At 42.0% G+C, this 27,136-nt stretch overlaps 1 protein-coding gene across 1 annotated transcript; it reads right to left on the bottom strand.

The window, feature by feature from the left end:
• Window positions 1-2,566: 2,566 nt before the first annotated feature.
• Window positions 2,567-27,003, bottom strand: TMEM71 (transmembrane protein 71). The gene is made up of 11 exons (XM_019481779.2): window positions 26,676-27,003; window positions 24,949-25,054; window positions 23,438-23,501; window positions 22,781-22,993; window positions 19,556-19,731; window positions 18,869-19,048; window positions 15,454-15,529; window positions 12,761-12,822; window positions 12,527-12,584; window positions 8,683-8,705; window positions 2,567-8,078 (listed from the first exon to the last, which is right to left on the bottom strand). The coding sequence occupies exons 2-10, from the start codon at window positions 24,992-24,994 to the stop codon at window positions 8,699-8,701; spliced, it is 882 nt and encodes a 293-aa protein (XP_019337324.1). The 5' UTR covers window positions 24,995-25,054; window positions 26,676-27,003; the 3' UTR covers window positions 2,567-8,078; window positions 8,683-8,698.
• Window positions 27,004-27,136: the final 133 nt, after the last annotated feature.

The raw sequence follows: 27,136 nt of genomic DNA, 5'->3' as shown, positions 1-27,136 counted from the left end.
TGAAAAAGGGTTTCCTTCTCTACCCTGTGGAGGCTCCACCCCATCTATCTAAATTAGCAGATCAAATAAAGCATGTTTTGAATATTCTGGACTCTTATACAGGTAGTGTTGATTTGATACTAATCCCTCCGGCTTCCCCATTTGTCGATTTTCAATCTGGGGGCGGAGCCTCTGGAAGGGGTAAAAGCCCACGTGCCCAGCACATGGGTGGCTTCAACAAGGGATGATGACGAAGGGCTGCAGAAAGGCTGGTAGAGCTGACCAATGAGGTGGCACCGTTGCCTCTGAAGCGCCCTGAAGACACCTCCGTCGAGTGGGAAACAGCAAGTGGCCGTGTCCCAGCCCCACCGCTGAGGGAGCAGCAGTGTCGGTGCACAGGTGGTCCGGAGGAAGCTGAAGGGACCCCACGGCTGCACGATGTACTCATCCCTGCAAGAGGCAGGAGCCCCCCGCATGGTGCACAGGGTGGTGCCTGGGGCTTGGAGAGAGCTGAGAGGACCCCGTGGCTGCACAAGACAGTGTGGGTCTTCCCATCACTGCGAGAGGCAGAAGCCCCACCGTGCACAGAGCGGGGCACGGGGCCTGGACAGAGCTGAAAGGACTCCACGGCTGCACAAGGCAGCACGGGTCCCTATCTCTGCATGAGGCCGAAGCCCCACAGTGCAGAGAGCCCACCCTAATTGGGAGCCAGGGGCTGGTGGGAACCTAAGAGTCCCCAGGGAAAGGGGAAAGAGAAACTCCCAGGGACCCTGAGCCTAGTAAATGGCCCCGCTCGCTAAGGGAGGCTTCATGGTCACTGAGCCATTCTAGCCACGTGGACCAATTGTGGGTGACAGTGTTTCTTTATGGTAACCTGTTCTTCTCCCCCTGTTTTATTCCTTCCCCTTGGGCACAATTGCCGTATCACTGTTGTTGTCCTTAGTTCCTTATACTATGCCGAGTTGTCTGTAAGTTGTATCCTTTGCTGCCAATTTGTGTACTTTAGTGCTGTGTTATGAAACGCCCATGAACTGTCCTGTTTGCCTGCTAATAGTTTAGTTGCCTGAGGGTCCGCAAAAGCATCCCTAATTTTTTATTGCTTTCATGGTGTTTGTTATCCCTATGTATTGAACGTTATTCATGTCATCTCCTTTATGTATGCTTAGATCATTGTTTCATCCCTTCTGGGTTTTGTCTGCTGACATATTTTTTAACCAGTGTTTTGCTGTCAATTGTCCCCTTGCCTGCTGCCTGGAGGGCCTGCTGAGGGTAGGGGCTGTACGGTAACAAGAAAACCGCTGAGGGTCAAGGCCTACGCTGATATAATGCCTCCGTCTGCCATACCCAGCTGTTATTGCTGGCATATACATTTAACAAAATACACTGTCTTTGTAAATTTGAATCTGTAACAAGTTCATAGCTATATGTACACGTTCAATAAGGTTTTACAGACACTGCACTGTAAATTAAATCTGTAAATAAACATTACTGAGTGTCCCTGGTCTCTGCTCTGCAGAAAGAGGGAGGTGAGCTGGCCTAAATTAAGCAGCCATGCTCCCACAGCACACACACCCTCTAACATCTCTTCAGTTGAAGAGGGGATACCAGCCACGTACCACCGGGCTATAGAAGAAATAGTGAAAACAAAAATCTTTTGGTTCCGCTGCCTGAAAAATCTAATCTTTGCAGAACTCCAAATCTTAGGTTGTCTACAGTGCATGTGTCCCTTCACCCTGTGAACTCAGAAGCTCACACAGGTACAGTTTAGCTTGTGACATGGGAGGAATAATTGGAGGAATGAAAGAGATACTAAAGTATATTCAAGAGGGAACTGTGAGGCAGGAGAAATGATGCAAGTCTGGGGAGACTGATTTTAGATGGCTGCAGACCACCAGATTGATCTTAGGTTGCTGCAGACCACTTACCAAGACTCCTTTCAGTGGATCAAAACAGGCAAATTTCTAAGCTTTTCACCTGATATGTAGGGAATAATTAAAGAAATGCTCCCTTCTCTTCCTAAAGCTGTTTCCTGGTATTCCAGTGGTGCAACTGATGCAAGCACTTGCATGGACAGAATTCAGTTAATTTTACCAACAGCTCAACTGCCCTTGCTAAGGGTAACTCTAAACAGTGTAACGGGGAAAATTCTGCTAGGATTATTCTCCTTAGCATAACTGCCTCTTACTATGTGCTTACCACAGCTGGGCTGTGAATGAGACCTCAAGACATTAGTGTAACAATATGAATAATAAAACATATTGTAATTTACAGGAAGAATATAGTATATATTCTTGTAATAAACTTATTTTCTCATAGACAGTTCATTGCTTTTAAAATATGCAAAAATCTATTTTGTTTTGGTTAGTATTATGTAACACCCTAAAGTGCGCTGGAATCTGCAGAGACGACTTAGAACAGCACTGTTCTCACTGTTTAAGATTTGACAGTCTAAATATCAGGGAAGTTACAACATGCAGCATGACACACAGTAGAAAAGGGACTGGGAAAAAGGAGGAGAGTGAGTGATGCAACAATATGATCATGCAGTTGCTTATAGGAAGCAGGTGCCTGTTGAGTCAATTCACCATTTTCGTTTAAAACATTAACGTTTATTTACTAAAATATGTGAACGTGCAATATAAAGGTACCAGTCTTCAGCGTGAGAAAATAAGCTTTATAGCATTATCAGTACACTCCATTAGAAGTATTCTGAAATATATTATTATAGTCCATCATAAGAACATTCATATGAGGAAGGACGGTGACATCAAGCCCTAGAGCTTTTGACGTGTATGAGCAATCCTCAGTTGCTAAACTGCTGTACGGTAGAAACTCAGCTAGTGGAAACTGGCAGCTCAGGATCTGAACCCATGTCTTCTCATTAATTCTCTATACAACCCATCACTCTTCTTAAAAATTTCCATTGCAGTAATGCCCATCAGCCTCAACCAAGGCAGGGTGTCTTGTGCTAGGTGCTGTGCAAACAGATAATAAACAACAGCTCCTGCCCCAAGGAGCTTACAATCTAAATAAGACATAACAAGCAGATAACAAGCAAACTATACCAGGACATGTACAATTCTTAGCAAGTTTCTCTATCCATAGCAGTACTAGAGGAAATAATAACTACTCTCAATTTAACTTAAAATATATGAACATTTATAAAAGATTTAGCATGTGCATGAAAGGATCCAGACCCAAAATATAGACCTATTTTATGTACTGGTATAGAATCTACTGCTCCATTAGGTTCTGTGTGCTACCGTTATCTGCATCGTTCCATTGGTATGTATGGTGCCTTGCAGATAGAAAAAAAAATCACCTTTTCCTTTCATCAGAGATATGTACTGCATCAAGAATGGGAAGAACTGTGTGCACTGTCAAGAATTTGCAGGCTTGAGCCTGAAATTAAATTATATGGAACAAGGAATAACAATACAGGAAGGGACATGGTAATCAAGGATTTCAACAGTGACAACTTGTCATAGGTTTCTTGTTACGTGCATCTTAAAAATTCCTTTTAGGTTTGTTTTTAAATACTTCTATAAATTAAAACTTATTTTATACAGTAAAATTCAATTAGTGGAAGTGGAACTACAGAATTATAGGGATGGAAGGGATCTCAAGGATCATCTAGTCCAACCTCCAAGGTATGGGGGTAGAAACATAAGATTACAGTAGGCATCTCTGAGTACATGAGTGTCTAACCAGCAGTCAACACATGATTTTTAGTTCCCTAGAATTACTGTTAAAAATCCCCCTGCACTTGAATATCCTCTGGATGAAAGCTGCAGATGCTTAGCGCCTTTGAAAGTTGGTCTGCTCATATTTAGAAGCCTATCTGTGGATTTAGGCATCTAGGTTAGACAATGTTAGCTTTAGTCGTGCATCCCACTTGATTAAATATGACATAATATTGTATTTCATTCCAATACAATACTGCAAAGCAATACAAAGTGAATTATAGATTCATAGGGATATAGGATTATGGGGGCCTCCTGTGACACCTAATGCAGTTGGCTTGCTATTGCAGGCAACTACATAAAATAATCCTGTTAATAAAATGTACCAAACTCCACCTTCAACAAGATCTTAAGGGGGACACACACCATCAGTACTGTGTCCAGTTTTGGGCTCTACAGCCCAAAACGGATGTTGAGAAGCTTGAGAGAGTGCAGAGAAGAGCCACGCACATGATCAGAGGTCAGGGAAACAGACTTTATGATGAGAGGCTGAGAGCCATGGGACTCTTCAGCCTGGAAAACAGCAGGCTCAGGGGTGATTTGGTGGCCACCTATAAGTTTATCAGGGGTGCTCACCAGGATCTGGGGGAACATCTGTTCACCAGAGCGCCCCAAGGGATGACAAGATCGAATGGTTATAAACTCCTCGAAGACCATTTCAGGCTGGACATAAGGAAGAACTTATTTACTGTCCGAACCCCCAAGGTCTGGAATAGCCTACTTTGAACACCTTCAAGAGAAATTTGGATGTTTATCTTGCTGCGATCCTATGAACCCTGCTGGTTTCCTGCCCCTGGGGCAATGGGCTGGACTCGATGATCTTCCAAGGTCCCTTCCAGCCCTAAGGTCTATGAAATCTTAAAACCACTCACATTTTTCTCATTACTCCTCTTAGAAAGTTGCTCCAGAACCTTCCCCTCAATCCCCATTGGTTAGAAACTTTTTTAAAATGTCCATCTTACATTCATTCATGGGCAATTTATTTTATACCCATTTGTCTTCATACTTATAGGCACCAACTTTGATTTTTGCCAGTGGGTGCTTTTTTTGGGGTATTCATACACCGAGCCCTGCATATGCCCAGAAGAGGCAGTGCGTTATTTCAACCTGGTTATTTCAACCAATGTGGCTCATGGGTGCTGAGCATCTCCTAATTTTTTCCATGCGTGCTTGAGCTCCTGTGTGCTGCACCTATGCTCATACCAACATTGTCCTTTAAAGTAACTCTTCTTCCTCCCTGGTGTTTCTCACTCTTTCCCCATTGTATTTGAAGAGAACAGTCTATACACTTACAGCTTTTGTTCTGATAGGCTTAACAAGCCATGCATGCTCTTTGTGGGCTTGTCTATGCTACCCCTGTGGTGAGATCCTCAGAACGTAGCCAAGAAATAAGCCTATCCCTCCAAAAAATATTGCATAGTTCTTTTTTGGTGCAAACCGAGGGACCCTCTCGTGATCTCTGTCTCAGAGGTGCTTCTGACACCGGTGTCTATATAAAATGTTTCAGTGTGAGATGCACGCTGAGCAGAAGCAAGTGGCCAGGATATATTTCTGAGTTATGATCACAGGAATTTTGTAGATGTGGCAAAGATATACTTTTGATCTCCTCTCTCAGGACAGACCCTCCTTTCCCTTAGTCATCTTTTCTAGACATTTTTTAGCAATAAAAAGAAATGTGCCCTGTTAAGCTATAAAGTGCACTTAAAAACATAAAACATAACATAAGTCATATACAACACACATAAATATCACACAGTAATATATCCATTTTAGTACTCAAAAAAGTTAAAAGCAAATAAAAAAGGTAATTTCATATTCAGGGAATTACTCAAGTTCACCACTAGAAAAATATTGAGCTTTGTGCAAGTTTTATTATTGCTATTATTATTATTACTACTATCATAATGCACTTTCCCTTTATTTTAGGATTCTGTGCCTGAGGCACACCCTGTTGTCTTCTTTTATTTACTAAAACTTCCTGGCCTATTTTTATCAACAGATATCAGTATTTTACACATTCACCAACAGTATGTTATTGCTCCCAGTAGGCATTGTGGTTGGGCTTGGCCCTGCTTGAGTGTTACTGTTGAAGAACCAGAAAGGTATTTGTCCCTTAAAGGTGAGCCTGTTTACATGAAATACTTCCAGCTCCCTCCCCCACGCTTTTCCTTCCACCCTCAGGAATTTTCTCTCTCACAGAGAAATGCATCCTGTCTGAGACTGTTCATATCTGTGGATTACAGTAAAAATATGGACAACTAACAGTGCTTCATTATTCCTTGCTCCTTCTTGCATCAGAACTTCCTTTTATTTTTTCAAAAATTTGAAAATCTTTCCTCTATATTTGCCAGCCTATTTGCATCCTGCCTGAAGAATTGCCCCTTCCACAAGTAACTGTGGCTTTCCATCAGAGGTGCAGCTGGGCAGTGCACAGGGGAGGCCAGTAATAGGACCAGCTGTTACTTTTGTGCCTCCTGAAAGTTGGCATCCAGGGCTGGTACCCTGCTTGTCCCCCTCCCTCTTAATTTTACTATGATGGCCCTTTCAGCACAAGTCAAGTAGGGTTGTAAAGGGAGCTTGTAGGCAGTAATGTTGCATAAGGAAACGAAGGTCTAGACTGTGCTAGCTAACTAATATTTGTGTTCTGAGTATTTCCAGAGCAACAGCTGCTGGTAACGGAAAAGGACTCATGTTTAGCATCATCTCTGCAGTTCCATACATCCAACTGGGAAAGTAGGGCTCAGTGTTTTAAAAGTAAAGGTCATTGGCGACATGTAGGGGGTGCACGCGGGTGCACATGCACCCCCTAAAATTGCCTGTGCACCCCCGGGAAGTGCCAGCTGCAAAACCAGAAGTGCACTTCCAATTTTGCTGCTGGCTTGGTGATCGGCCGCTGAGGGACCACCCCCTCCCCGCCCCGTCGGCGATCTGGTGCCCCCACAGACTTGGGAGGCACCAGTTGCCCATGGTAAAGATTATGGCTGCAGAATTATTTGGACCTTAAATCCAGTGGCTTCCGGCCTCCTCAACTACTCTTCCAACCCTCTGATGTCTGCCTTTCCTGAAAGTTACTCTTCTGGTTTCTGCCAAGAGGAAGCACTCTTCTGGCATAGTCAAATTGTACACTTTCTTGTGTTTTTTAATTCCTATTTTTGTGTCTTCAAAAATAGGAAGAGAAAATTTAAAAGAAACAAAAGCCAAAAGGCTCTTACAGAAATGATACAATGAAGAGATTTAAGTATATCTATTAACTCTGCACTATCCAGAACCATTATCAGAGTTTAAATCGCATAGCCTAGGAACGGACTGTGCATTTATCCCTGTGCTCAGGGTCAGATTTAGGCTTAAGCTACTTAAGCTACAGCTCAGGGCCTCACAATATGAGGGGCCTCTAAATAAGAACAAAAAAACCTGAACATTTTTATTTTAATATGACAAAAATATACATATATATGGCTCCACAGTTATTATTCATATTGAGTTCATAAATTTGTGCAGAAATAACAATAATTCATTTTAAAATTTCATGAAAACCCAATGTCATGGATTATTTTTATTGTATGGGCCCTCTTAAATTGCACATAGTTTGGGGCCGCATGTTTTAATCTGGCACTGCCTGTGCTTGTGTTTATCACAGCAGAAAAATAGTCTGATATTTGTGTGTATACACATCATACTTCTGATCAGGTTTTAGTGAGCAGCTGAATGCAGTCATTTTTCTTTCCTAGATTAAATGATGCTATCCTTGGGTAATTATACAGACATACTTTGCAATATCCCAGGATAAACTGTTCCTACCCTTGATCCAGGAAACTCTTTAAGGATTTATCCTGGGATAAAGAACATGGACGTCTGTAAACTTGCATTTTGTCCCAGGATGCAATAGTTTATCCGGGATAAATGCGATGTTTGTTTGTAGCCTTTGATCTCAAATTATGATAAAACCTTAACACAAGTAGTATGGAGAGAGAAACAAAGCTGGAAAACGTTGTGTAGACATTAACAAAAAATGGATTTGCAGGGATTGATAATCATTTGCCTATTTATATATGTGTACTTGCAAAGGCCCCAGATACTGCAAGCTGAAAGCTTGGGTAGACCCCTATGGCTCAACAGGGCCCCACTGACATAAATAGTACTCTGCAGGAGCTATGAGTTTGGCCTTCACGGTTCAATTTGCAAGATCAGGTGCAGGCACTCTGCTAAGAAGGATGGTCTTACACAAATCAATGAATGGATCCAAACACAGTTCAAATATTGTGTTACTCAGGACAAGGATACTGATGATTCTGCTGAATTTTGCAGAGACAGATGGAAGATGATATCCAGCTATATAAGGCGTAGGTGCTAGCAAACCTAGATTTAGGGAAGAGGGAAAATAAATATTGTTAATTAAATGTTACTGAAAATTACATAAATGACTAATGCGCTTTCAAGTTTCTAGGAAAAGCAAGGGGCAAGCTTTTTGCGATCTAATTTCTGATGAAGCAGGTTATAAACCTGATGACTGGGATTCAGGTATATTTTTCTACAGGTTTTGCTAAATCATATGAAAAAAAATAATGAATTTAATAATTTAAATTAATAATTTTAGCTGAAAAATCAGGCCTAAACCCCATTTCTGGCAAAGGATTCCACAGGATCTTTTCAGCACAACTAGATGAAACATTGGTTATACAGCTTATCAATAAAGACAACACCCTCCTTAACACATAAATACAATGCTAACTAAAAGAACGAGGCCTGCTGACTCACCCTAACATTTCCCAAGAATCCATGGGCTTTTTTTGGAAGGCCCCCTATTCCAGTAATGAGTAGATCTAATTAGAATGAGGTGATCAGGCTGGAGATTTCTTTATGTTGTCAGAACTCTTCTCTGGAGTGTTCCCTTTCCCCTAATCCCACAAGGCTTTCTGGAATTGGTCATATTTCTTTACGCAAAACTAAGCATTCTACTTACCAGTTCATTCTCTCAGTTATTTCCTGCAAAACAATTTCAGAATTAAAGTGTGTGTTTTTGTTCTGTTCTTATTGAAACTGTTCTTTGAGATAACCAAGATAAATACAGACTTACATTCTGTCACCTTTACTTTTGTTGAAGAGAACCTTATTCACACAAGTAGCCTGATTCAATGCCAAAGAGCCACTTGGCACAGTAAAGTACTTCTCAGCAGGTGCATCTACACAAGACACTTTACTGCGGAGCTGACTAATTAGCTCCATGGTAAAGCATCACCATCTACACATGTGGCACTATTAGGCTACAGTATGTCTGGACAGGCTACACAGTACTACAGTATGTCCGGACAGTACTATCCTCTGCTCTAGGATAGTGCTGTCCAACACGAGTACTATCTAACAGCAGTGCAGCAAAACACAGGTGCAGATAGTGGCGGAGCATGAGGGTGCCACAGTGTGAGGGCTGCCTGCCAAAGAGCCTTAGGCTGTAGCTCCCTCCTGCCCCAGCCGCTCTGCAGCACATTGACCTGGGTCAGAGCAGCCCTGGGCCCCCAGGGCTCTCTGCCAGCCAGGGCTGCTCCACCCCAGCTCAACATGCTGCAGTCCTGGGCACACGTGTAAGTGCAGTGCCCAGGAATAATAAACTCTGGCATGAACTGCCTGGAATGTATTGCTACATGCCAATTGCATGTGTAGATACATCCTGCATGAATTAAGTTAGAACAAACAGGCTCTGGAACCTCAGTTGTATGCAGTAAGCTGAAGAATCTCACTGGAAGCCATTGAAATTTTATTTCTTCCCTCATAGGACAATTTTATTCATGATTCAGGGCTTGTCTACATGTGAAATTTAATGCAGAGTAACTAGTGAGCTGGAAATTTACCACCCATCTTACTGTATACTGACTGCCCATGTGCCATTGGGTTTAATGGGATTTCTACTTATTTGGTGTGTGGAGGAATGGCATACTCTGTCCATACATGTTTACTGTATGCCCCAGTTACCAGACTTGAGAAGAGTCTGAACTCCCAAAATATTTCAACTCTCCTCTTCAATCTTGTCTCAATTTTCACTTCTGTAATTTCAAACATAATGTATTTTTACTACAATAGGTAAAACTTTTGCCTGGTGCCTCATGTTACATGGCACTATTGAGAGCCTTCCCCAGATTTAAAAAAGGAAACATTGCCCTTTTGATCCTCTCTTTTTCCAGACACAAAAATCCAGAGGGTCCCAAATACTTTTAATTTCAGCAGCACCTATTAAGAGTCTTCGGCTGGAAAAGGATGTCTTATTTGAGGTGATCCTGATCATCCTAGGTTTTAACTCAAATCAAACCATGAACAGCAAGCTAGAGCACACAGCCTGAAAGGCTTGTCCCTGGTATGACTCACAACTAAAGGCTCAGAGAGAAATTACATTTGTTGCGTGATCAGCCCCTTGAACATGTTCTACAGCTGTGCTGTAACAGAAGAGCATAGCTGCAGAGCACTCCAATTGTGCGGCAAACCTGGGGTGATCAGGCTCACCTCAAATAAGACATCTTTTTACAGTCTCATTATATGAGGGTTCAAATGAAGGCGCTCCAAGGCAGTGTGCCTTCATTAACTTCTGTATGCTCCAATGGCTGGGCTGCTGCAGCCCAGCCCTGCCCTGCCCCTGGTGCTGTCTCAGGATGGGAAGGGGAGGAAGCAAGGGAGGTAGGTCCATTCTGGGTTGTTCCCAAATGTGCTGGAGGGAGGAGGGTGGATTGGAGCCCCGCACCTTGGGCTGGGGGGAGGAGAAGTGCAGAGCTAGGGTAAGAAGCTGCAGATCTGCAGCCTCTCTTACTGGATTGGCTCCAAATTAGCTCAATCCCCCAGCTAATGTCTGTTGTGTCAGGAGGGTCAGCCTAACTCATGGTACTTTATAGGAACTGCCATGAGTTACACCAGGGAGATGCACTTCTGTCTGCACCTTAACATGAATGAGTCACAATTAACCTACAGATCTACATAGCATTGCAGGATTGGGGCCTAAATCTGTCATTCAGACATTTCTTATCATATTCATATTCAGAAGCTACATCCATGGAGCTTTCTTCATGAAAAACACACACCCTTCCTTTGGTCTAGCAGAACCATTGTCTTTATTCAAGCTAAGGACAGGTTTAAATTTTAACTGATTTAAAAGTGGGGAGCAAGGGGGTTTTGCAGCTTGGAATCACGCAACAGCTCTTATTATAATAAGAGTTCATCACGGGGGCGCAGAAAAGTTTATCACGGGGGCACAGAAGGGAATTGGTAAGGTTTTATTCACCAAGGTGCCCCCCGGGGGTCACAAGAAATAGTGGCCACAAGCTAGCAGAGAGCAGATTTAGATTGGACATTAGGAAGAACTTCTTCACAGTTCGAGTGGCCAAGGTCTGGAATGGGCTCCCAAGGGAGGTGGTGCTCTCCCCTACCCTGGGGGTCTTCAAGAGGAGGTTAGATAAGCATCTAGCTGGGGTCATCTAGACCCAGCACTCTTTCCTGCCTATGCAGGGGGTCGGACTCGATGATCTATTGAGGTCCCTTCCGACCCTAACATCTATGAATCTATGATCTGCCATGAATGAAGCCAGGTTAAAATGACAATGGTTTTACTACACTTGTCTCTCCATAGGAACAAGTAGATGTAAGTTATATCATAACAGCTTGTTGCTCTACTACTGGACATGAATACAACTGTTGTATCTGTCTGTACCCTTAAGTCATCAAGCCAGTGTACTGCTCCTTTCCATGCCGTTCATTCTGCCCTGTCAGACTACAGTATTTAGTCAAAGCAAAGCTCTGTCCCAAGCCTAGCTGCCATGTTGGCCTGCACAGTTAAGACAGGCCCATTTCCAGAGGTGTAGCAAGCTCATTTAGCATCCAGGTTGAAGAGGGTGAGAGGGAGTGGTACGCTGACCACTGGGGATGGCAAGGGGGTGGTCAGTGAGGGACAGGGAAGTCTTACTTGCTCCGGCTCTTTGCACAGAGAATGCAGCTACTGATGCCACTGCTGTTGCCGGAGCTGATGTTGCCTTCCTTGTGCAGAGAGCTTGGCCAGAAGAAGTGACTAGAGAGAGTCCAGCACTGCAGTCCCTTGGCACGGGCTCCCGTGGCAGCCACTCTTGGAACCCTGTTTGCTCCCCCCTCCCTCCTCAGATATGCTGCTGGGCACAGGGCTGCACCTGCTGTGAGAAAAACTTCTGGGAGGTGGAGGTAGAAATCACCATTCCACTTACCTCCCACCTCCCCAGATGCAGTGCTGGGTGCAAGGCTGCTCCAATGGCCAGGCAGTAGTAAAGATGCCAGCGGGGTGGGGTAGAGATTCTGCCACCCCCTCACAGTCAGTGCTGGGACTGGTGGCTCACTTGTTCTGCTCTGTTATGCTACTGCCATTTTTGTAGCCAACGCCAAACAAGATTCATAGGTTGTTAGGGACTGGAAGGGACCTTGCAAGATCATCGGGTCCAGACCCCCTGCACTAGGCAGGAAAGACTACTGGGGTCAGGTGACACCAGCAAGGTGACTGTCCAGTCTCCTCTTGAAGATTTTCCAGGGTAGGTGATTGCAGGGTAAGAGAGAGAGAGACTAACATTGCAGCCGTCTGCCTTTGACTTTTTTAGCCCAAAGGTGGGTTGTTTGGGAGAGCCCCTAAAGTGTAAGATGGCAGTACATAGACAAACGAAAAGTTTGTACAAACACAGCTACAAATACAGCTGGTCCCTATCTGCAGATCTTGCATTGTCATCCTTTGCCAAGAAGGAATAATGACAGACTCCTTTATTCCTCTTAAACAAGAATTCATCAGCATTTTGCAAAGTTTTTGCACAACTTACCGCAATTTGGTGGTTTTGAAAGACACGACAAGCCTGAAAACAGCTGACATGGCAGCATCTTTGGGGCAAAAGAACAGTGCATTTTAAATTTAAGATCTAATGACTGACTAAGGGCCAACTTATGGCATCAGAGGGCAAAGCTTGGATCAGCTAGCACATGCATGTCTAAAGACAAAATTCAGCCCTTGAATCCAGTAAAATATTATTTGAGGTATAAAGAAAGTCTGTACTTACAAAATAAAATGATCAGCAGCAAAAAGGCCAGCAGATGGACAAAGACTCCTCCCAGGAAGCATCTGAAATCATAACAATAACCTTAATATTTAGAAAATACAATATGCAGATACTGGGCCAGTGCATTGGTGGAGTGGTACTCGGCCTCCAGCCTGAGGGCCAGATCCAGGCTGTGGAGCTGTGTCACCTAGCCCGTGGAGCTCCCCTGGCTGGGGAAATTTGGCAGTGGGGGAATGGTGGCAGCATTAATTCCCACTCTCCTGCTGCCAAATTTCTGGACCCATAGGGAGCCTCATGGGCCAGATAATGTGACCCTACACACTAAATCAAGCTAACACGTGGAGTTGGTCCATAGCTAGAACTAGGCGTGTTGATTCAGACCAACACACTGGGTTAGGCTGGCATGCAGGGTAAGAACAGCACGCTGGATCACACTGATGGACCACCTCCAGGCACTGACCCAAATTTTGGGATCCAGCCTGTGGACTGACCCCACACCAATCATCAGAGCTGCAGGACCAAGATGTTGGTGCCACTGCTTGCTATACCATGCACTACCCACATCTCCAGGGCAAGCCTTCAGTGAACCAGAATTGGTAACATGCCTTACAAAAAAAATTACCAAATTTTCTTGCATGCAACACACCCCAGAATATGATATGCACCTTCTTCTTGAAAGGCAAAATGAAGAAGAAAAGATCTTTCCCTGTAGTCAGTAACTGAGTACCAGCAGCCAAGGACCCAGCTTGCTCATTGTTCTGATCCTTGTGGATCTGGGCAGGCAATTATTTGGGCCTGTCGGCCACATAGGCAGTTCGGGGGAACTGTCATGGACTGATCAGTAACCGTCTCCCACACACAGGCCACAGCCCATGAACCCTGCAGCTCCTCCCCACCACTGCTAACAGTGCACAGCCCCAGCCCCGACCCCAGCCTGCCCCACACCCACTCCAGGCTTGCCCTGGCCAAATTGGACCAGCCAGAACCTGTGCTTACAGCCCTGAACCCGGCTTGGCTGTGCCTGCTCCGGACTTGCCCACTGAGCAGTGGCAGCAGCTGGGCAAAAGCTGCTGTTCATCATGGGCAAAAAGCTGGCCCTCCCCCGCACCACTGCTGGGCCCTTCTTGCTGCAGCCACCCAGAGCCTGTGCCTGGGCTACCCCGAGGCTCCTCTCCACCACTATCACTGCTGCCTTCAGACCAACCAGCGGGGCAGTGGTGGCAGTGCAGAGGAGCCACAGGGCAGCTCGGGTGTGAGCCCTGGGCAGCTGCAACAAGAGCCTGGCAGTGGTGAGAGGAGGGGCCCGCTTTTCCCCCACATTGAGCAGCAGCTTCTGCCTAGCCACTGCCGCTGCTCAGTGTGGGTGGGCTAGTCCAGAGTGGGTGTGGGGCAGGCTGGGCTCAGGGCTGGGGCTGTGCACTGTTGGCAGTGGCAGAGAGGAGCTGCAGGGTGCGCTGGCTCTCGGCTGTGTGTGTGGGGGTGTGTGTGTGTGTGGGTGGGTGGGTGGGTGGGGTAGGGGGGACAGTGCTGACCAGCCCACGGCAGCTCCTCCAAACTGCCTATGTGGCCCACGGGCCCAAATCTTTGACATCACTAACTATAACTATGGCTCTATGTTCCACCTATAATAATAAAAGTAGGAAAAAAACTGAATTAATCAAATAGCATTTTAGCACTAAAGAACAGAGGAGGGGACAAGAACTTTCAGTTGTCTTGTGGATAGATTAGAAACACAAGTGTGGTTAGGCGAAGTCTTTGGCTACATAGCAAGTTAAAGGAATTCAGTTCTCTACTATGTGTGTTAATACCCTCAAATATAATTTTTGTCTTCCTGTTCCTTGCCCTCTAACTTGTATAATTAGGTTAATGAAATCAGACTTCTTAATTGTATTTGAATGGCCTAACCTCAAATAAATGGTTAAAGCAGATTTAATGACGTAATTCAGTTGAATCTGAGAGCATAATTTCTTATAGAAGTTTATTTGAAAGAGATAAATTACAGTTTAAAGAATTGGTTCTCCCTTCTCTCCACCCCCACCCAGCCTGTCTCGCACCCATTGACTCTTCAATCTACATCTTCACTGACTGCCTACCTTGTATGCAGACCAGCCCAGCCTCTGGCTTCTTTACTTTTCCCTCCAGGAAGAGCCCACACCAACTGCTGAAACTTCCTCAGCCTGACGAAGGGTTTTTGAACCTGAAAGCTTGCTTAATTTTTTTTTTCCAACTACTTAAGTTGATCTAATAAAAGATATCAGATTCACCCAAAGAACCTTGTCTGCCTATGTCCTTAGGCCAACACGTCTACAACCTACACCCCTGTAGTTTAAAGCATTTAAACTTTAAACGGATACATAAAAATGGTATTTCCTATTTAATTAATTGCATAGCACATGGGCAAGACATGGAAGGTTAAGGTGTATAGCTTGAAATACATATTTGAGCCTTTAATTCATACCTGCTAATACCTGATATGTGCATGTGAATCATACATTTGTGCAGAGCCAATCAGATGTCATAGCTGCATCCTAATATCTAATTTGCACACAGTAATATTTATTTGCATAAGCAATCAAATGTGAATATATCTTCACAAATATGCATACCCAACTGAAAATCTAGCTCCAAATATGCTTTATGCACCAGCTCACATACAACAAGTATTATTTTAAAGAAAATGAAATCAAAATTACCTGGCACAAATGAAGATGATTAAACACATGGACAGCATAATTATTTGATAAAACACATTTTTCAATGTACTGGATTCTAAGGAATAAATAATAAAAAAGAACAAAATCAGGACAACAGACATTTCTGGACATGTGAGTTAAAAAGTTATAGTTTTGTCACTCCTTTGACATTGCAAACTAAAAATTCAGATAAGAAAGAGTGCTTATTAGGGAAACAACGCTTCATTCAACTCTAACATAACATTCATCATGGGGTAATAGGAGTTTCTGCGCTGACTTCAATTGGGGAGGGTCAACAGGAGTTTCTTCCTTTCAACTGAGGTTAAGTCAACCTCACTAGCTGAAAAAAAAAAATGCTATACTTTATGTAGGTACATTAGCCAATGCATTCAAATTAATTTTCTTTGAAAGCTCTTAACTCTGCTACATCAATTATAACTTCCTTCCAAAATGGTGTGTAAAACTGAATTGCTCCACTATAGCTTCCTCAATTGGACAAATGTGACAATAAGCATAATGTATGTAAAAAAGGTTTAAAATAATACTCATAATTCCAAAATAATAGATGTGCTTGAAAATAATTTTTTTAGATTTTACAACAACTGGAAACAAATCTATAAATCTCAAAATCTGGACATTTATCTGTTAGAGTATCCAAGAAAAGTTTATTATGCAGTTAAATTCACAAATATATTTGTAAATTTGTCAAAATATATTTTTATACTCAAAGATTAGAGTGAAATATTTGCTTAACTGAAATCAAGAGGAATTGTGTCAGTGACCAAAATAGGGCCAAGATTTCTGTTTCATGCATCTGTGGAGGATATACTATGCAGTTCCTACATTATAGTAGATTTAATCTCTATTTTAAATTTTAAGTGCAAATATGAACACAACCTTAACTAAGGAGCTGGTAGGACTCCTATAAAATACTTTGTTTAAAGGCATAGCCTTGTGACTGAAAAAAAGGTTATTCGCTTAAACAAGTGTAATATAAAAAACACTTAACTTGGAGAAAAGCTTCCTGTAAACCTTTTATACCTTGCTTAAGACTAATTTCCTTGGGCATTTTTACACATGCAGGCACTGCAGCACCAGGTGCATTGAAAAGCACCCAGTGCTGCAACGCTTGCAGTTGTGTAAGTGGCAAAATGTGCATCCGTGCTGAGAAAATGACAGCAGCAAGCTTTTGAGCTAACACACATAGAAGGTACTTAAGTTCAAAAGCGCACTGCTGCCACTTTTTACATGCTGACATGCATTTTACCACTTATATAATTGCACACAATGCAGCGTAGTGTGCGTCAGCTTACATGTAGAGCCGACTCAATTAATCGAGTTTGGTCCAAAGCGGCAGATCTCTGGCACGTCATGGGACAAAAAAGTCTGTGTATAAATGCCCCTTGTTCCTGAGAACATGTATCATAGTAGCCTTGAAACTGACAAGACTATGTCACTTCAAGGTTGCCTAAAAACCCTTAAAATTGGCAGCTTCTAGTCAGTTTCACGAATTCTGAAATTAAGTTAAATACAGCTAGGTAAAAAAAGTAGACAGTGGGTGCATTTACACGTGCCCCTGACTGTGCCGTTTTTACTGCACAGTCATTTAGTACTTGCTCCTTGAAAGTACTAAATGACTGCGCAGTAACCGCCATTACCCAGTGGTGCATGGGTCATTTCCAATCATACTGCGCAACAGCAATGAGCTACTGCGCAGTAGCATTGGTATCACAATTTATGGCCAACAACACTATGTTGCTGTAGCAGTGAGCTACATCGCCATAGCTTGTTGCTATGGTGAACTAAAGTCTTGTGTAGATGTGCCCAGTGGGACTGAACGATGCGAGGCATTTAAGTGACCAGGCACTTAACTGATATACAAGCAACTTGTGTTTGTTATAATGTATGCAATGCAACAACTATACAATGTTACATTTATTACAGCATACAAATTCATGGTACACCCACATCTTGAATACTGTATGCCGTTCTGGTCTCTGCATCTCAAAAGAGAGGTAGTAAGATCAGAAAAGGTACAAAGAAAGGCAACCAAAATGATCAGGGGTATGGAACAGCTGCTCTAGCATAATAAACTAAAAAAGGAGAAGACTCATTTCAGAAAGGAAAAGGGTGAGGAGGGACATGATAGAGGTCTATAAAATCATGAAGGGTATGGACCAAGTGAACAGGGAACTGTTGTTCACCAAGTCCCCAAATACTAGAACTAAAGGCACCCACTGAAATTAGTAGGAGGCAGTTTAAAAACTAACAGGAGAAAGTATTTTTTATGTAATGTGTAGTTAACTTATGGAATACGCTGCCTGGGAGGTAGTAGAGGCAGATTAAAAAAAGGGATTAGACAAATTCATGGATGATAGATCCATTAAATAACCATTAAACAGAACAGGTAGAAATGTATCTTCTGGCATCTCTGAACTAGTGCTGGGGGATGTCAGGGAGGGTAATGAACAGGGGGTAGGTCACTCCAGATACACCCAGTCCAATTCGCTCCCGGTTTAAAGCATCCAATTTTGCCGCTGTCAGAGACAGGATACTGGATTAGATGAACCACTCATCTCCCCCAGCATGACACTTCTTATGCTCTTACATTCAACAGACAACATGGGACTAGTGTGGTATTATGTAGTTAATGTCATATACTTATCTGATATGCATATAAAGGGTCGCGTCCACAGGTCGCCCAACAGTGCAGTACGGTACACTATGGCAAAGCAGTGATCACGTGGGTCTACATGTGATCGGCACCATAGTGGGGCGCTCCCCCATTTTAGTGCACCACTATGGCAACGTAGTGATGAAATCTAATCATGTGCTGCACTACGTTAGTTCCTGTTCTATGCTTTAAAACATGTCGCTGTAGCAACATCATCTTTAGGGCAACGTGTAGACATGCCCAAAGCAATTCTGATATCTATGTATACAAAATGAAAACTAATGTTGGAGCATGATATTGTTACTTGTTTTGAGGAATTCCTACCATGATTAAATAATTAGGTCTGTTCAAAACAGTAAATGGTTTTTGTGGATACAAGTGAACATTTCAAACTAAATGTCATTCAGTGGGATTAATAAAGGATGGATTTTTGTTTGAAACATTTTTACAACAATACTCTGTTTTAAATTTCTTGTTTTGATCTTTGTTTGCCTTTTCTCCCATTTCCCCCTTTCCCTACTATTATTATTCCATTCTGCCATTAAAATGGAGGGGTAAAAGGGATGAAAAGGAGGATGAAAGGAAAATGGAAGTTTTAATTTTCAAATTGAATCAAAAATGGATTTTAAAAAAATTGGGAATCTTTTAAGTCTTGAATAAAGCTTATCTTACACATTTTCATTTAAAAAAATGTCAGCTGTCTCTAGAAATAATAAATTATGAAGAAAAATCTTAACTTACTTGAATAAACCAAAGTTTCTCCAAATTCATTTGCCATAAACTGGGAGCAGGAAGAGGAATCATAAAACTGTTTTCTTGACTGACTGCATGTCTCATCTTTTGTGAGAGAGGGCTCCTTAGCTGCTGGAGTTTGCCTTTCTGACATCCAGGAATTGCAGCTGAGAGAAAATTCAGAGTCACCTATAAGAGAGGCTGCTGTAAATGTTTATAATTCACTGTAAGGAAAGGGTTTAAAGAACTAGTTGCAGTAGTACATTTTTAAGGAAGTAAGAACATTCAATCACAAGAGCTTCCTCAAATGGTTGATGGCTAGAAGTTGGAATTCCCAATATATTTTTTTTAAATATAGGGGAAATATGCAGAATAAGAAAAAAAATGCATAACATTGAACAAAGTAAGGCTATGAAACATTTAAGGTAGAAACATCAATTGATAAATGGGTAGAACAACACTGAATAAGTCTCACCCTCATGGAGAAAGATATTTTTGTCTTCTGTTACTACTGGTTCAATTTACTATTCAAAACTCTAGTTACGTTTTTCCCCCTTGCATTGCTAATCTAAGCAGAGTGCCCGCACAAATCCTGTGACAATAGTTACCAATTTGCAAGGTTCCTAACATTAACAGACTATACCATCACAGGTTCCAACAAGGAACACAATTACTATACTTACAACAAGCACTTACCATAGTTGCAGCTCTGACTGGTATCTAGTTTACCGCACCCATCAATCCAAGGTTCTTCCATATGAGAAGAATCCATATCACTAAGGACTGTGCTGTTGAGCCATGAATGCGAGGCACTGAGATTAAGCAGACTGGCAAGAGAACGATCCCGGATTTTCTTCCTTCTCCTGAATATCCTGGAAAGGAAAGAAACTACATTTAAAAGGGACTTGGTAAATTAGTTTTATATATTAAAAAAGAACATTGTCTAGAAGTTTGCATATGGAATGGAAAGGGTCAGGAATCTTGCATGCAGCACCATTCTAAATAATGTGGCTACTTGTTGCAGGGCACTAGGGTGTCCTGCTCCTTTTAAGGGCTGGAACTGCTAGGGAGAGAGCCCTAGCAGTCAGTTGGGAGCCCCAGATGCTGGTTACCAGAGCAGCCAGCATGAGTTAGTTGGCCCACACCTACCAGTGGTCAGCTGACCGGAAGGGGCAGGGCCTGGCTGATATATAAACCCCAGGGCTGAGGCCAGGAAGGCAGTTCTTTGCCAGCAGCCAAGGGGGAAGGAGCTCTTCCAGAGCAAGCAAAGGGGAGAGGCCTGGCTGCAAGTGCAGCTTCTGGTACTGTTGAGGGACAGCATGCTCTGTGTGACTTGAATTATGTCATAGCTGGGCAGCTTGAGTTATGTTATAGTCTTGGGGCTTGCATGTTGATTTCTGTTTATAACACCGATGGTTTGGGTGAGACTATCTGGGGAAGGAAGAGGCCTCATTGGGGGCCCACTGCAGTGTGGGGACCCGAGTGCCAGAGAGGGCACGACATTTGGGGCACGCAGCCCCCAGTGCCAGTGAGGCGCAGAGTGAGACAGGGCTGTGGAGAGCCCAGGGAGGACAAGGGGGCCAAATTACAACAAGGCCTAGATTGGACAACATTGGTACCATCTGTGAGGCTTGGGGCGTGGTAAAGGGGTGGTTGGAGGCATGCATATAGCCCAAAAGGCTGGGGTCCCGGGACACCTGTTTTGAAATGGGACCCATGGGGTTCAAGGAAATCCATCAAGACCGTGTCCAACAGGATGTGAAGGCAGCCTCCCTATACTACAAAAATACATCAAGACGTGGCGGGAAAGAATAGAGGGTGCCCATCGGGCCGAATTGGCACGGTCAAGGGGCCTTAGGGGTAACACAGCCACCCTTAGAGACCCCATGCCATGACACTACTTCTAGTTTGGAAGCCAGCCTGCATGGGTTAAATATATATATATAAACACTAGGGCTGTGCGAAGCTTCGGTCCTTGATTTGATTCGGTGGAGATTTGGCCCAATTCAGTAGCTGAATCTCCAAATCTGAACCAAATCAGGAGACCCTTTAATCTCTCCAAATCAAATCGGAACCCTCTGAATTGATTCAGAGAGATTCAGCGATTCGGACATAGGTGTGGCTTTAAATGTTTTTTCTACATACCTGTAGGTAGCAGGCGGCTCGTGAACGCTGAGAAGCTGGGGCACATGGAGTGTCCCACAGAAACAGCCCCAGAAGTGGACCAGAAGCACTTACAGTCCACTTCCGGGTTTGCGGCACCCCTCAGCTTGGTGACTGGGTCGGAGGGGGTTACCCGGGGTCCCCCCGTGGCCGATCACTGAGCTGGGTGGGTGCAGGGGGGCCCCCAGTGTGCTCTCCAGCAGACCCAGAAGTGGACCGGAAGTACTTCCAGGTTCGCCGCCAGGCACTTGGAGGGCCCACTCCTGTGGGATGCTCCATCCGCCCCCAGTATTGTAGTGTTCACAAGCCCCGCTGGTACCTCGAGGTACGTAGAAAAAACATGTAAAGCTGTGTCTATGTCCAAATTGCTGATTCTCCGAATCAGCATTGAATCATCAGGTTCGGATTCGGCCGAATCAAATCAGGACAGTGATCCAAATCAGTGAATCAAATCACTGTCCCCGATTTGGGCTGAATCCAAATTGAATAGGACCTGCTTTGCACACCCCTAATAAGCATTACACTCATGCCAGAGAGACACACATTACCTTTCCCTATGGAAGTTTCCCACTTTTAAAATGGATCCAAAAATGCTTGCCACTTTCTCTGGGGTGTTGCAATTAATTAATTGTTTCAAAACTGCATTTGGATCCTCAGATAAACAATATTAGCTACAATGACATTATAGAACTGGAACTTGGTCAGGTAACACTTCAGTTGAAGAAAAATGAAAGTCTTGCTTGGATAAAGATTTCAGGACAGTATTTTTAAATTTCTGTCTACTTTCTGTTTCGGTAATGATCCTTGAAAGCATGAAAATATTATCTCTCTCTCTCTCTAGACTTTCTTCCTTTGGCAAATTGTGCATTTTGGTGTCTTCTGAAAACAGAAGCTTTTTGTTTATTCTCTAGCATTTTTATTGCATTAGTAGGAAGGTGCATACCCAGAGCAACAGCTCAGGACATTTTCAATCACAACTGAGCATCAAAGATATGTGTTACATACTTATTTGGTATGGCTATGCCAAAAATGGCTCAAGGATCACTCTCAATCTTTCAAGCTGTAGCAGTGAAATAGTGAAAATGAAAGGGGTTATGTAGACTCAGGTGGACGTTTCACATCAAATAATATGTTTTCTAGTAAGCATCATTTGGGGCCTTCACTATGCACAATAGGTTCAATTTATTGGACCAAAAACTGTAATTATATTCAGTTTTTGCTCAGGCATTACTTAAGCAACACTCATATTGACTCACTGAAAATTACATGTTCACCACATTTTAGCATAGAAATTACTGTATTTTGTAGGTTAGCCAAACCCGCAAATCTCGTTCCTTAAAATATTAACATTATTATACCCACTTTCAGGCTCTCTATTATTTTTCTGTGCACACAAGAATAACACTTTTGGAAAACTAAGTAAATAAGAAGCAGCAAGGCACGAAAAGCAGTAAATTTTTGGGTAGTTCTATTTTTATTTTATATTTACTGTCAGTAAAATCTGTGTGGTTACTTTTTGGCAACGTTAAAGGCATGACTATGAGAGTCAAGTGTCTTCAACAGCTATCATTTTTGTGAATTACTCTGGTTGGAGGGTTCTGTTGCAGTTGTAAAAATTGAAATGTTGTATGTAAAAATAAAGAAAAGAGTCAAATATAATAGATCATTATAAATATATGCTGACAATCAACCAGAAGGCTCCAGCTGAGCTCAGAATTGGAGCCAATTTCCAATATTAAAGACGTGTAGTTCACTTACCTCACTAAGTTTTCCTTGTAGGTTACACTTGTCTGTGATGGAGTCAATGTTACGTTGCCATCTTCATCTGCCAGAAAACTGTCTTCAGTCAAAATGTAATAGCCATTAGCGAGAAGCCGAGGACTCCGGCGACACGTGAAGAAAGAGCCGGTCAAGGGGTTTATTGAACAACATTCATAGGACGTTTCATTATCCAGAAAGCTATAAGCATAACTGAGAAGGAAAGAAAACAAATTTAGGTGAGTGAATGCCTACATAGTACAAGGCCACAATTCAGTGATAGATCCCAGAAGTGATACAGTTTAAAAAGAATTTTGACCAAAGAAAAAGAGGATGATATTAAATTACCTGGAGTACTCATGTACCACTGCCCTCTCTTGGATTTAATTACAGCATCTGTGTTGCATCCCCTATGTTGCAATCACACAATGGAAATCCTACTTTAGCTCACGGATCCAACAGTATCTGAGTTATTTATATATTTCTACTACAACTGTGACGTTCCAAGTGGCCACGGAGAGCAGCATATGCATTAAGTGCAAGGTGGTCATGGTTTTAGGCTAGTATTAGCACCTCCGTCTTAAATGGGATTTAAAAAGAGTGATTTTCAAACACAAAAGAAAAATGAAATGGAACAAAGATCTTTTTACTCAGTACCTTGGCAAAATGTGTCCAGGGGACACTCTTTGCCCATGGTCTTCTTGATCAGACTCTGAAGAACCTGTTGGGATAAAGACCAGATAAGGAGAAATCCCAGCAGAAGTGCGTTTATATAGGCATGTCCAGTGATAGCCGGACTAGCTGACTGGTTTTCACTTTTAATATGCCTTAGAGCAGTGATTCCTAGTTAGGATTCTGGGGCACCCTGGACTGCCGCCAGATCCTTTGAAGAGTCCTGCAAGCTAAAAGGAGTTAAGTGAGGTGTGAGGAGATGGACAGACAGATAAACTAAGCAGATAAGCCAGACTTAGGCTTGTCACTGCCTGCACAATCTCCCACCCCTACTGTCCAGACCCTGTGTAAGGAGGAAAGGTATATAAACTAGCTTTTGAAACTGGGTGCCACTCGATTCACAAAAATTAGGGAGAGTTGTCTCGAGTCCTGTGAAGGATGTCTCGAGTCCAAAAAGGTTAAGAACTACTGCCTTAAAGAAAGTTAAAGGAGTAAAAAAGAGGAAAAAAAAATAGGAAAGGAAAAGAGACCTAAGGAGAGAAATCAGAATGACTGTGGATAGATAAAATAAATGAATCCTAATGCAAATTAGACTTGGATTGCGTCATTTCAACAAAAGCGGCAGAAATTCAAGACATGTATAGCCCATGCCTGCCAGTACTACTGCTTTGCACACTTTAATGTCTTGTGGGAAGAAAAATCCAGGCTTACACAAAGCAAGAGGTACACTTTAATGGTGTAATTTTGGATGCCTGATTCACTGTGAACAGCATATGCACTGATTCATATGAACAATAGCGTTGGAGTTTTCTGATTGTGATTTCTCGGTGGCATTAAAGAGACACACTATTGCTGCTACGTGGTGTATCATGCAAGGGACATCTGCAGATGTGGCATGGCATGAGCAAGATGCTGATAATGGCAAACATTTAAGAATAATGATCACAGGAGATTGTGGAACTAGGATTAACTCCCACTCGGGTAGTGCAAACCCCCAAAGCATTATGCTCAGCATCTCATGTTGAAGTTATGCAAGGCATTCATCAATGGAAAGAAATAGGTCTAAAATGGGGTTTAAGTTTATTGGACAAGGTGAAGCAAAGGAAAGATCAGAACATTTTGGGATGGCAGCTGGCAGAAGCTTCCATTAGTACAGCAACTAGACTACAGGGGTACTGCCAAAACATCAGTCACCTATTTATACAGACATGTGTCAGAGGCATGTTGTTCAGAATTCAGTTTTACACATCAATTTGTATTTTATGCATATTAACAGTTACTGAAGTACTCTTTTCTCTACTGATTTTATTTTAAAAAATGATGACTTTTCAACCAATGGGAAAAACTTACTTTCAAAGGAGGAAATGCATATTCATTCGAAAGGGCAACCTCTGTTGTAAAAAGAGTACATATCCTGACAGGTGCTTATTAGATCTCAGTAATAACTCAAAATATAAAATCTAAGTCAGTAAGCCCTGGGAGGGAGGGAATCATACATTTACTTGCTGTTGGTGTTGACATTAGATGAGATATTTGGTACATCTTGAAAAGGCCTATTGCATACCCTCTGGGACTCCGGGTATTTCAGATGACCTGCAAAAGCTTTTGAAAAAGAAAGTGGATATTTATTCAAACTGAAATGCTCTAAGGTGCAATAATATATTGACAGAATACAACTGTATACGATATATTCCACTGATGTGAATTTACAACTCTTTCTTAGGTGAAACTCATTAATTTCCATGCCAAATTTGGTTGAATAAGGAGTGCAGAACCAGGCCTAAAATTTCTTTGGTCAACTGCAATCTCTATAATCTGATAATACAGCCTCTTTCATAGTATTTCAATCAATGCAATAGAGTGTGCTTGGATTTATGTTTGTTCTAAATGCAGTAATGCATGTACTTTATTTTCCTCACAATATGCTATTGTCTCATTAGAACATAAAACAAGCACTTAGTGAGAAATAAAGTTTATATATAGCAGCTTACATATGAATAGTGCTTTCATTAGGAAGCATTGCAATGCACTATATAAAGTGATATATAGACTATGATTCCTACCGAGCAAATATATAGACATGTGAGTAGCTTTACTCAGGGAAGTTGTCTTAGTAAGTCTCTAGTGTTTGCAGGACTATGATAGGGATTACATCATTTAACAACGATATGCAGGAAAACTTTAAGTGGACACAACAGTTCTTTAACAGCATGAGGCAACGTTATAAATCTGCTTACAATAGGAAATGAAGGAGAAACATATGGACACAGAAAAACCAGAAAAGATAGAATAGTCCCTATCATTTATGCATATCTTCAAGAATAGCTTAAAATCATTTGACATTTACAAAGCAATGTGTTTTTCTGTGCAATTAATTTATACAGAATTGCTTTTTCAATTTCAAATTGTATCAGGTAAAGTTAATGTCAGCTTTATAATGACATGACGGGCTTTTAACAAATAGTTCAGTAAACCAAATTGTCTATTTACATTATTATATATAAATTATTGATTTGCAAACATTGACTCATTAGTAAACCAGACTTTTGGCAATCATAACTAGATCAACGTCTATCATTATTTACAAACACTAGAGGAAGTATGCATGCTTTACTGGGTTTCAGTTTTCTTCATTTATTCAGAACTGAAACTCTAACGATATTAGCTACAGAACAAAATATCTTAACTTTCACTTTCCAGTTATTTTAAAGTCAAACTATTACAATTGTGATCCAAAACATCAAATGCAACATGGCCTCTAGTTCAACAGAGAACCTTTAAACTAACACATGACAAAAGATGAACTATGAACAAACAATGTATCCAAGATAAAAGCAAAACAAATGAATATCAGCAGCCTTTAATGGCAATTACTCAAATAAAATATCTATGAATCAACAGCATTCCCCAATTCAATATTTTGGAATCACTTGAATCGGAGCATGAAAAATCCAATCTTTCTACTCATAACACACAAATACGTGCATGGTTCAAAATAATTTATTTTAATCATCACTCTCACTGATAAATGAACTAATCTGCAAACCCATGATGCCCTCAATCCATAGGTAACTAAACCTCTGTGCATGCTGCACTCTGCAGTGTAAATATTGACACTGGCATCTACCAAAACAAATCACTAGCAGTTAACATTTTATGAGTCTAAATACCAATATTTTTCTCATATCTTCAAGAGATAAGAAATATCTGAGAAATAATTTACTTGTTCATGCGTGTCATTTCTTAAAACAGTATTTTACTCTCTTCTGTCTGCTGGTCGTGATGAAAGCAATCGGAAAAAAATGCAAAGTTTCTTGAAGAGTTGACCGTAAATGAAGAAATCCAGGGTTTAGCTATGTGTCAGTTCAGAGAACGATCAAAACATGAATGTGTAAAATATTCCAAACCTTAACACTCTGATTTGTTAAAGGCTAACAAACGTATGCAAAAAGTTTTTCATCACGGTGTAACTTGCTCTTTGTGCAGCTTCCTGGAACAGAATTATTCTGAAGTCTTCAGAAAGGCAGGTCTATCAAGTCCTCCGTTTCCTTTTGAAAACATACTGTGCAATCAGAACCAAAGAGGCAGAATGAGGTCATGCTTCCTGTTAAGTAGCCTCACATCAGAAGCATTCGTTCTGAAGAGCAAACTAAAGATTAAGATTAGTCCGATGAACAATCCTGC

The sequence above is a fragment of the Alligator mississippiensis genome, chromosome 3, assembly GCF_030867095.1.
Source record: "Alligator mississippiensis isolate rAllMis1 chromosome 3, rAllMis1, whole genome shotgun sequence".
Lineage (NCBI taxonomy): Eukaryota > Metazoa > Chordata > Crocodylia > Alligatoridae > Alligator > Alligator mississippiensis.
Note: the sequence above shows the minus strand (reverse complement) of the source record. Positions and strands in the feature narration are given on the sequence as shown.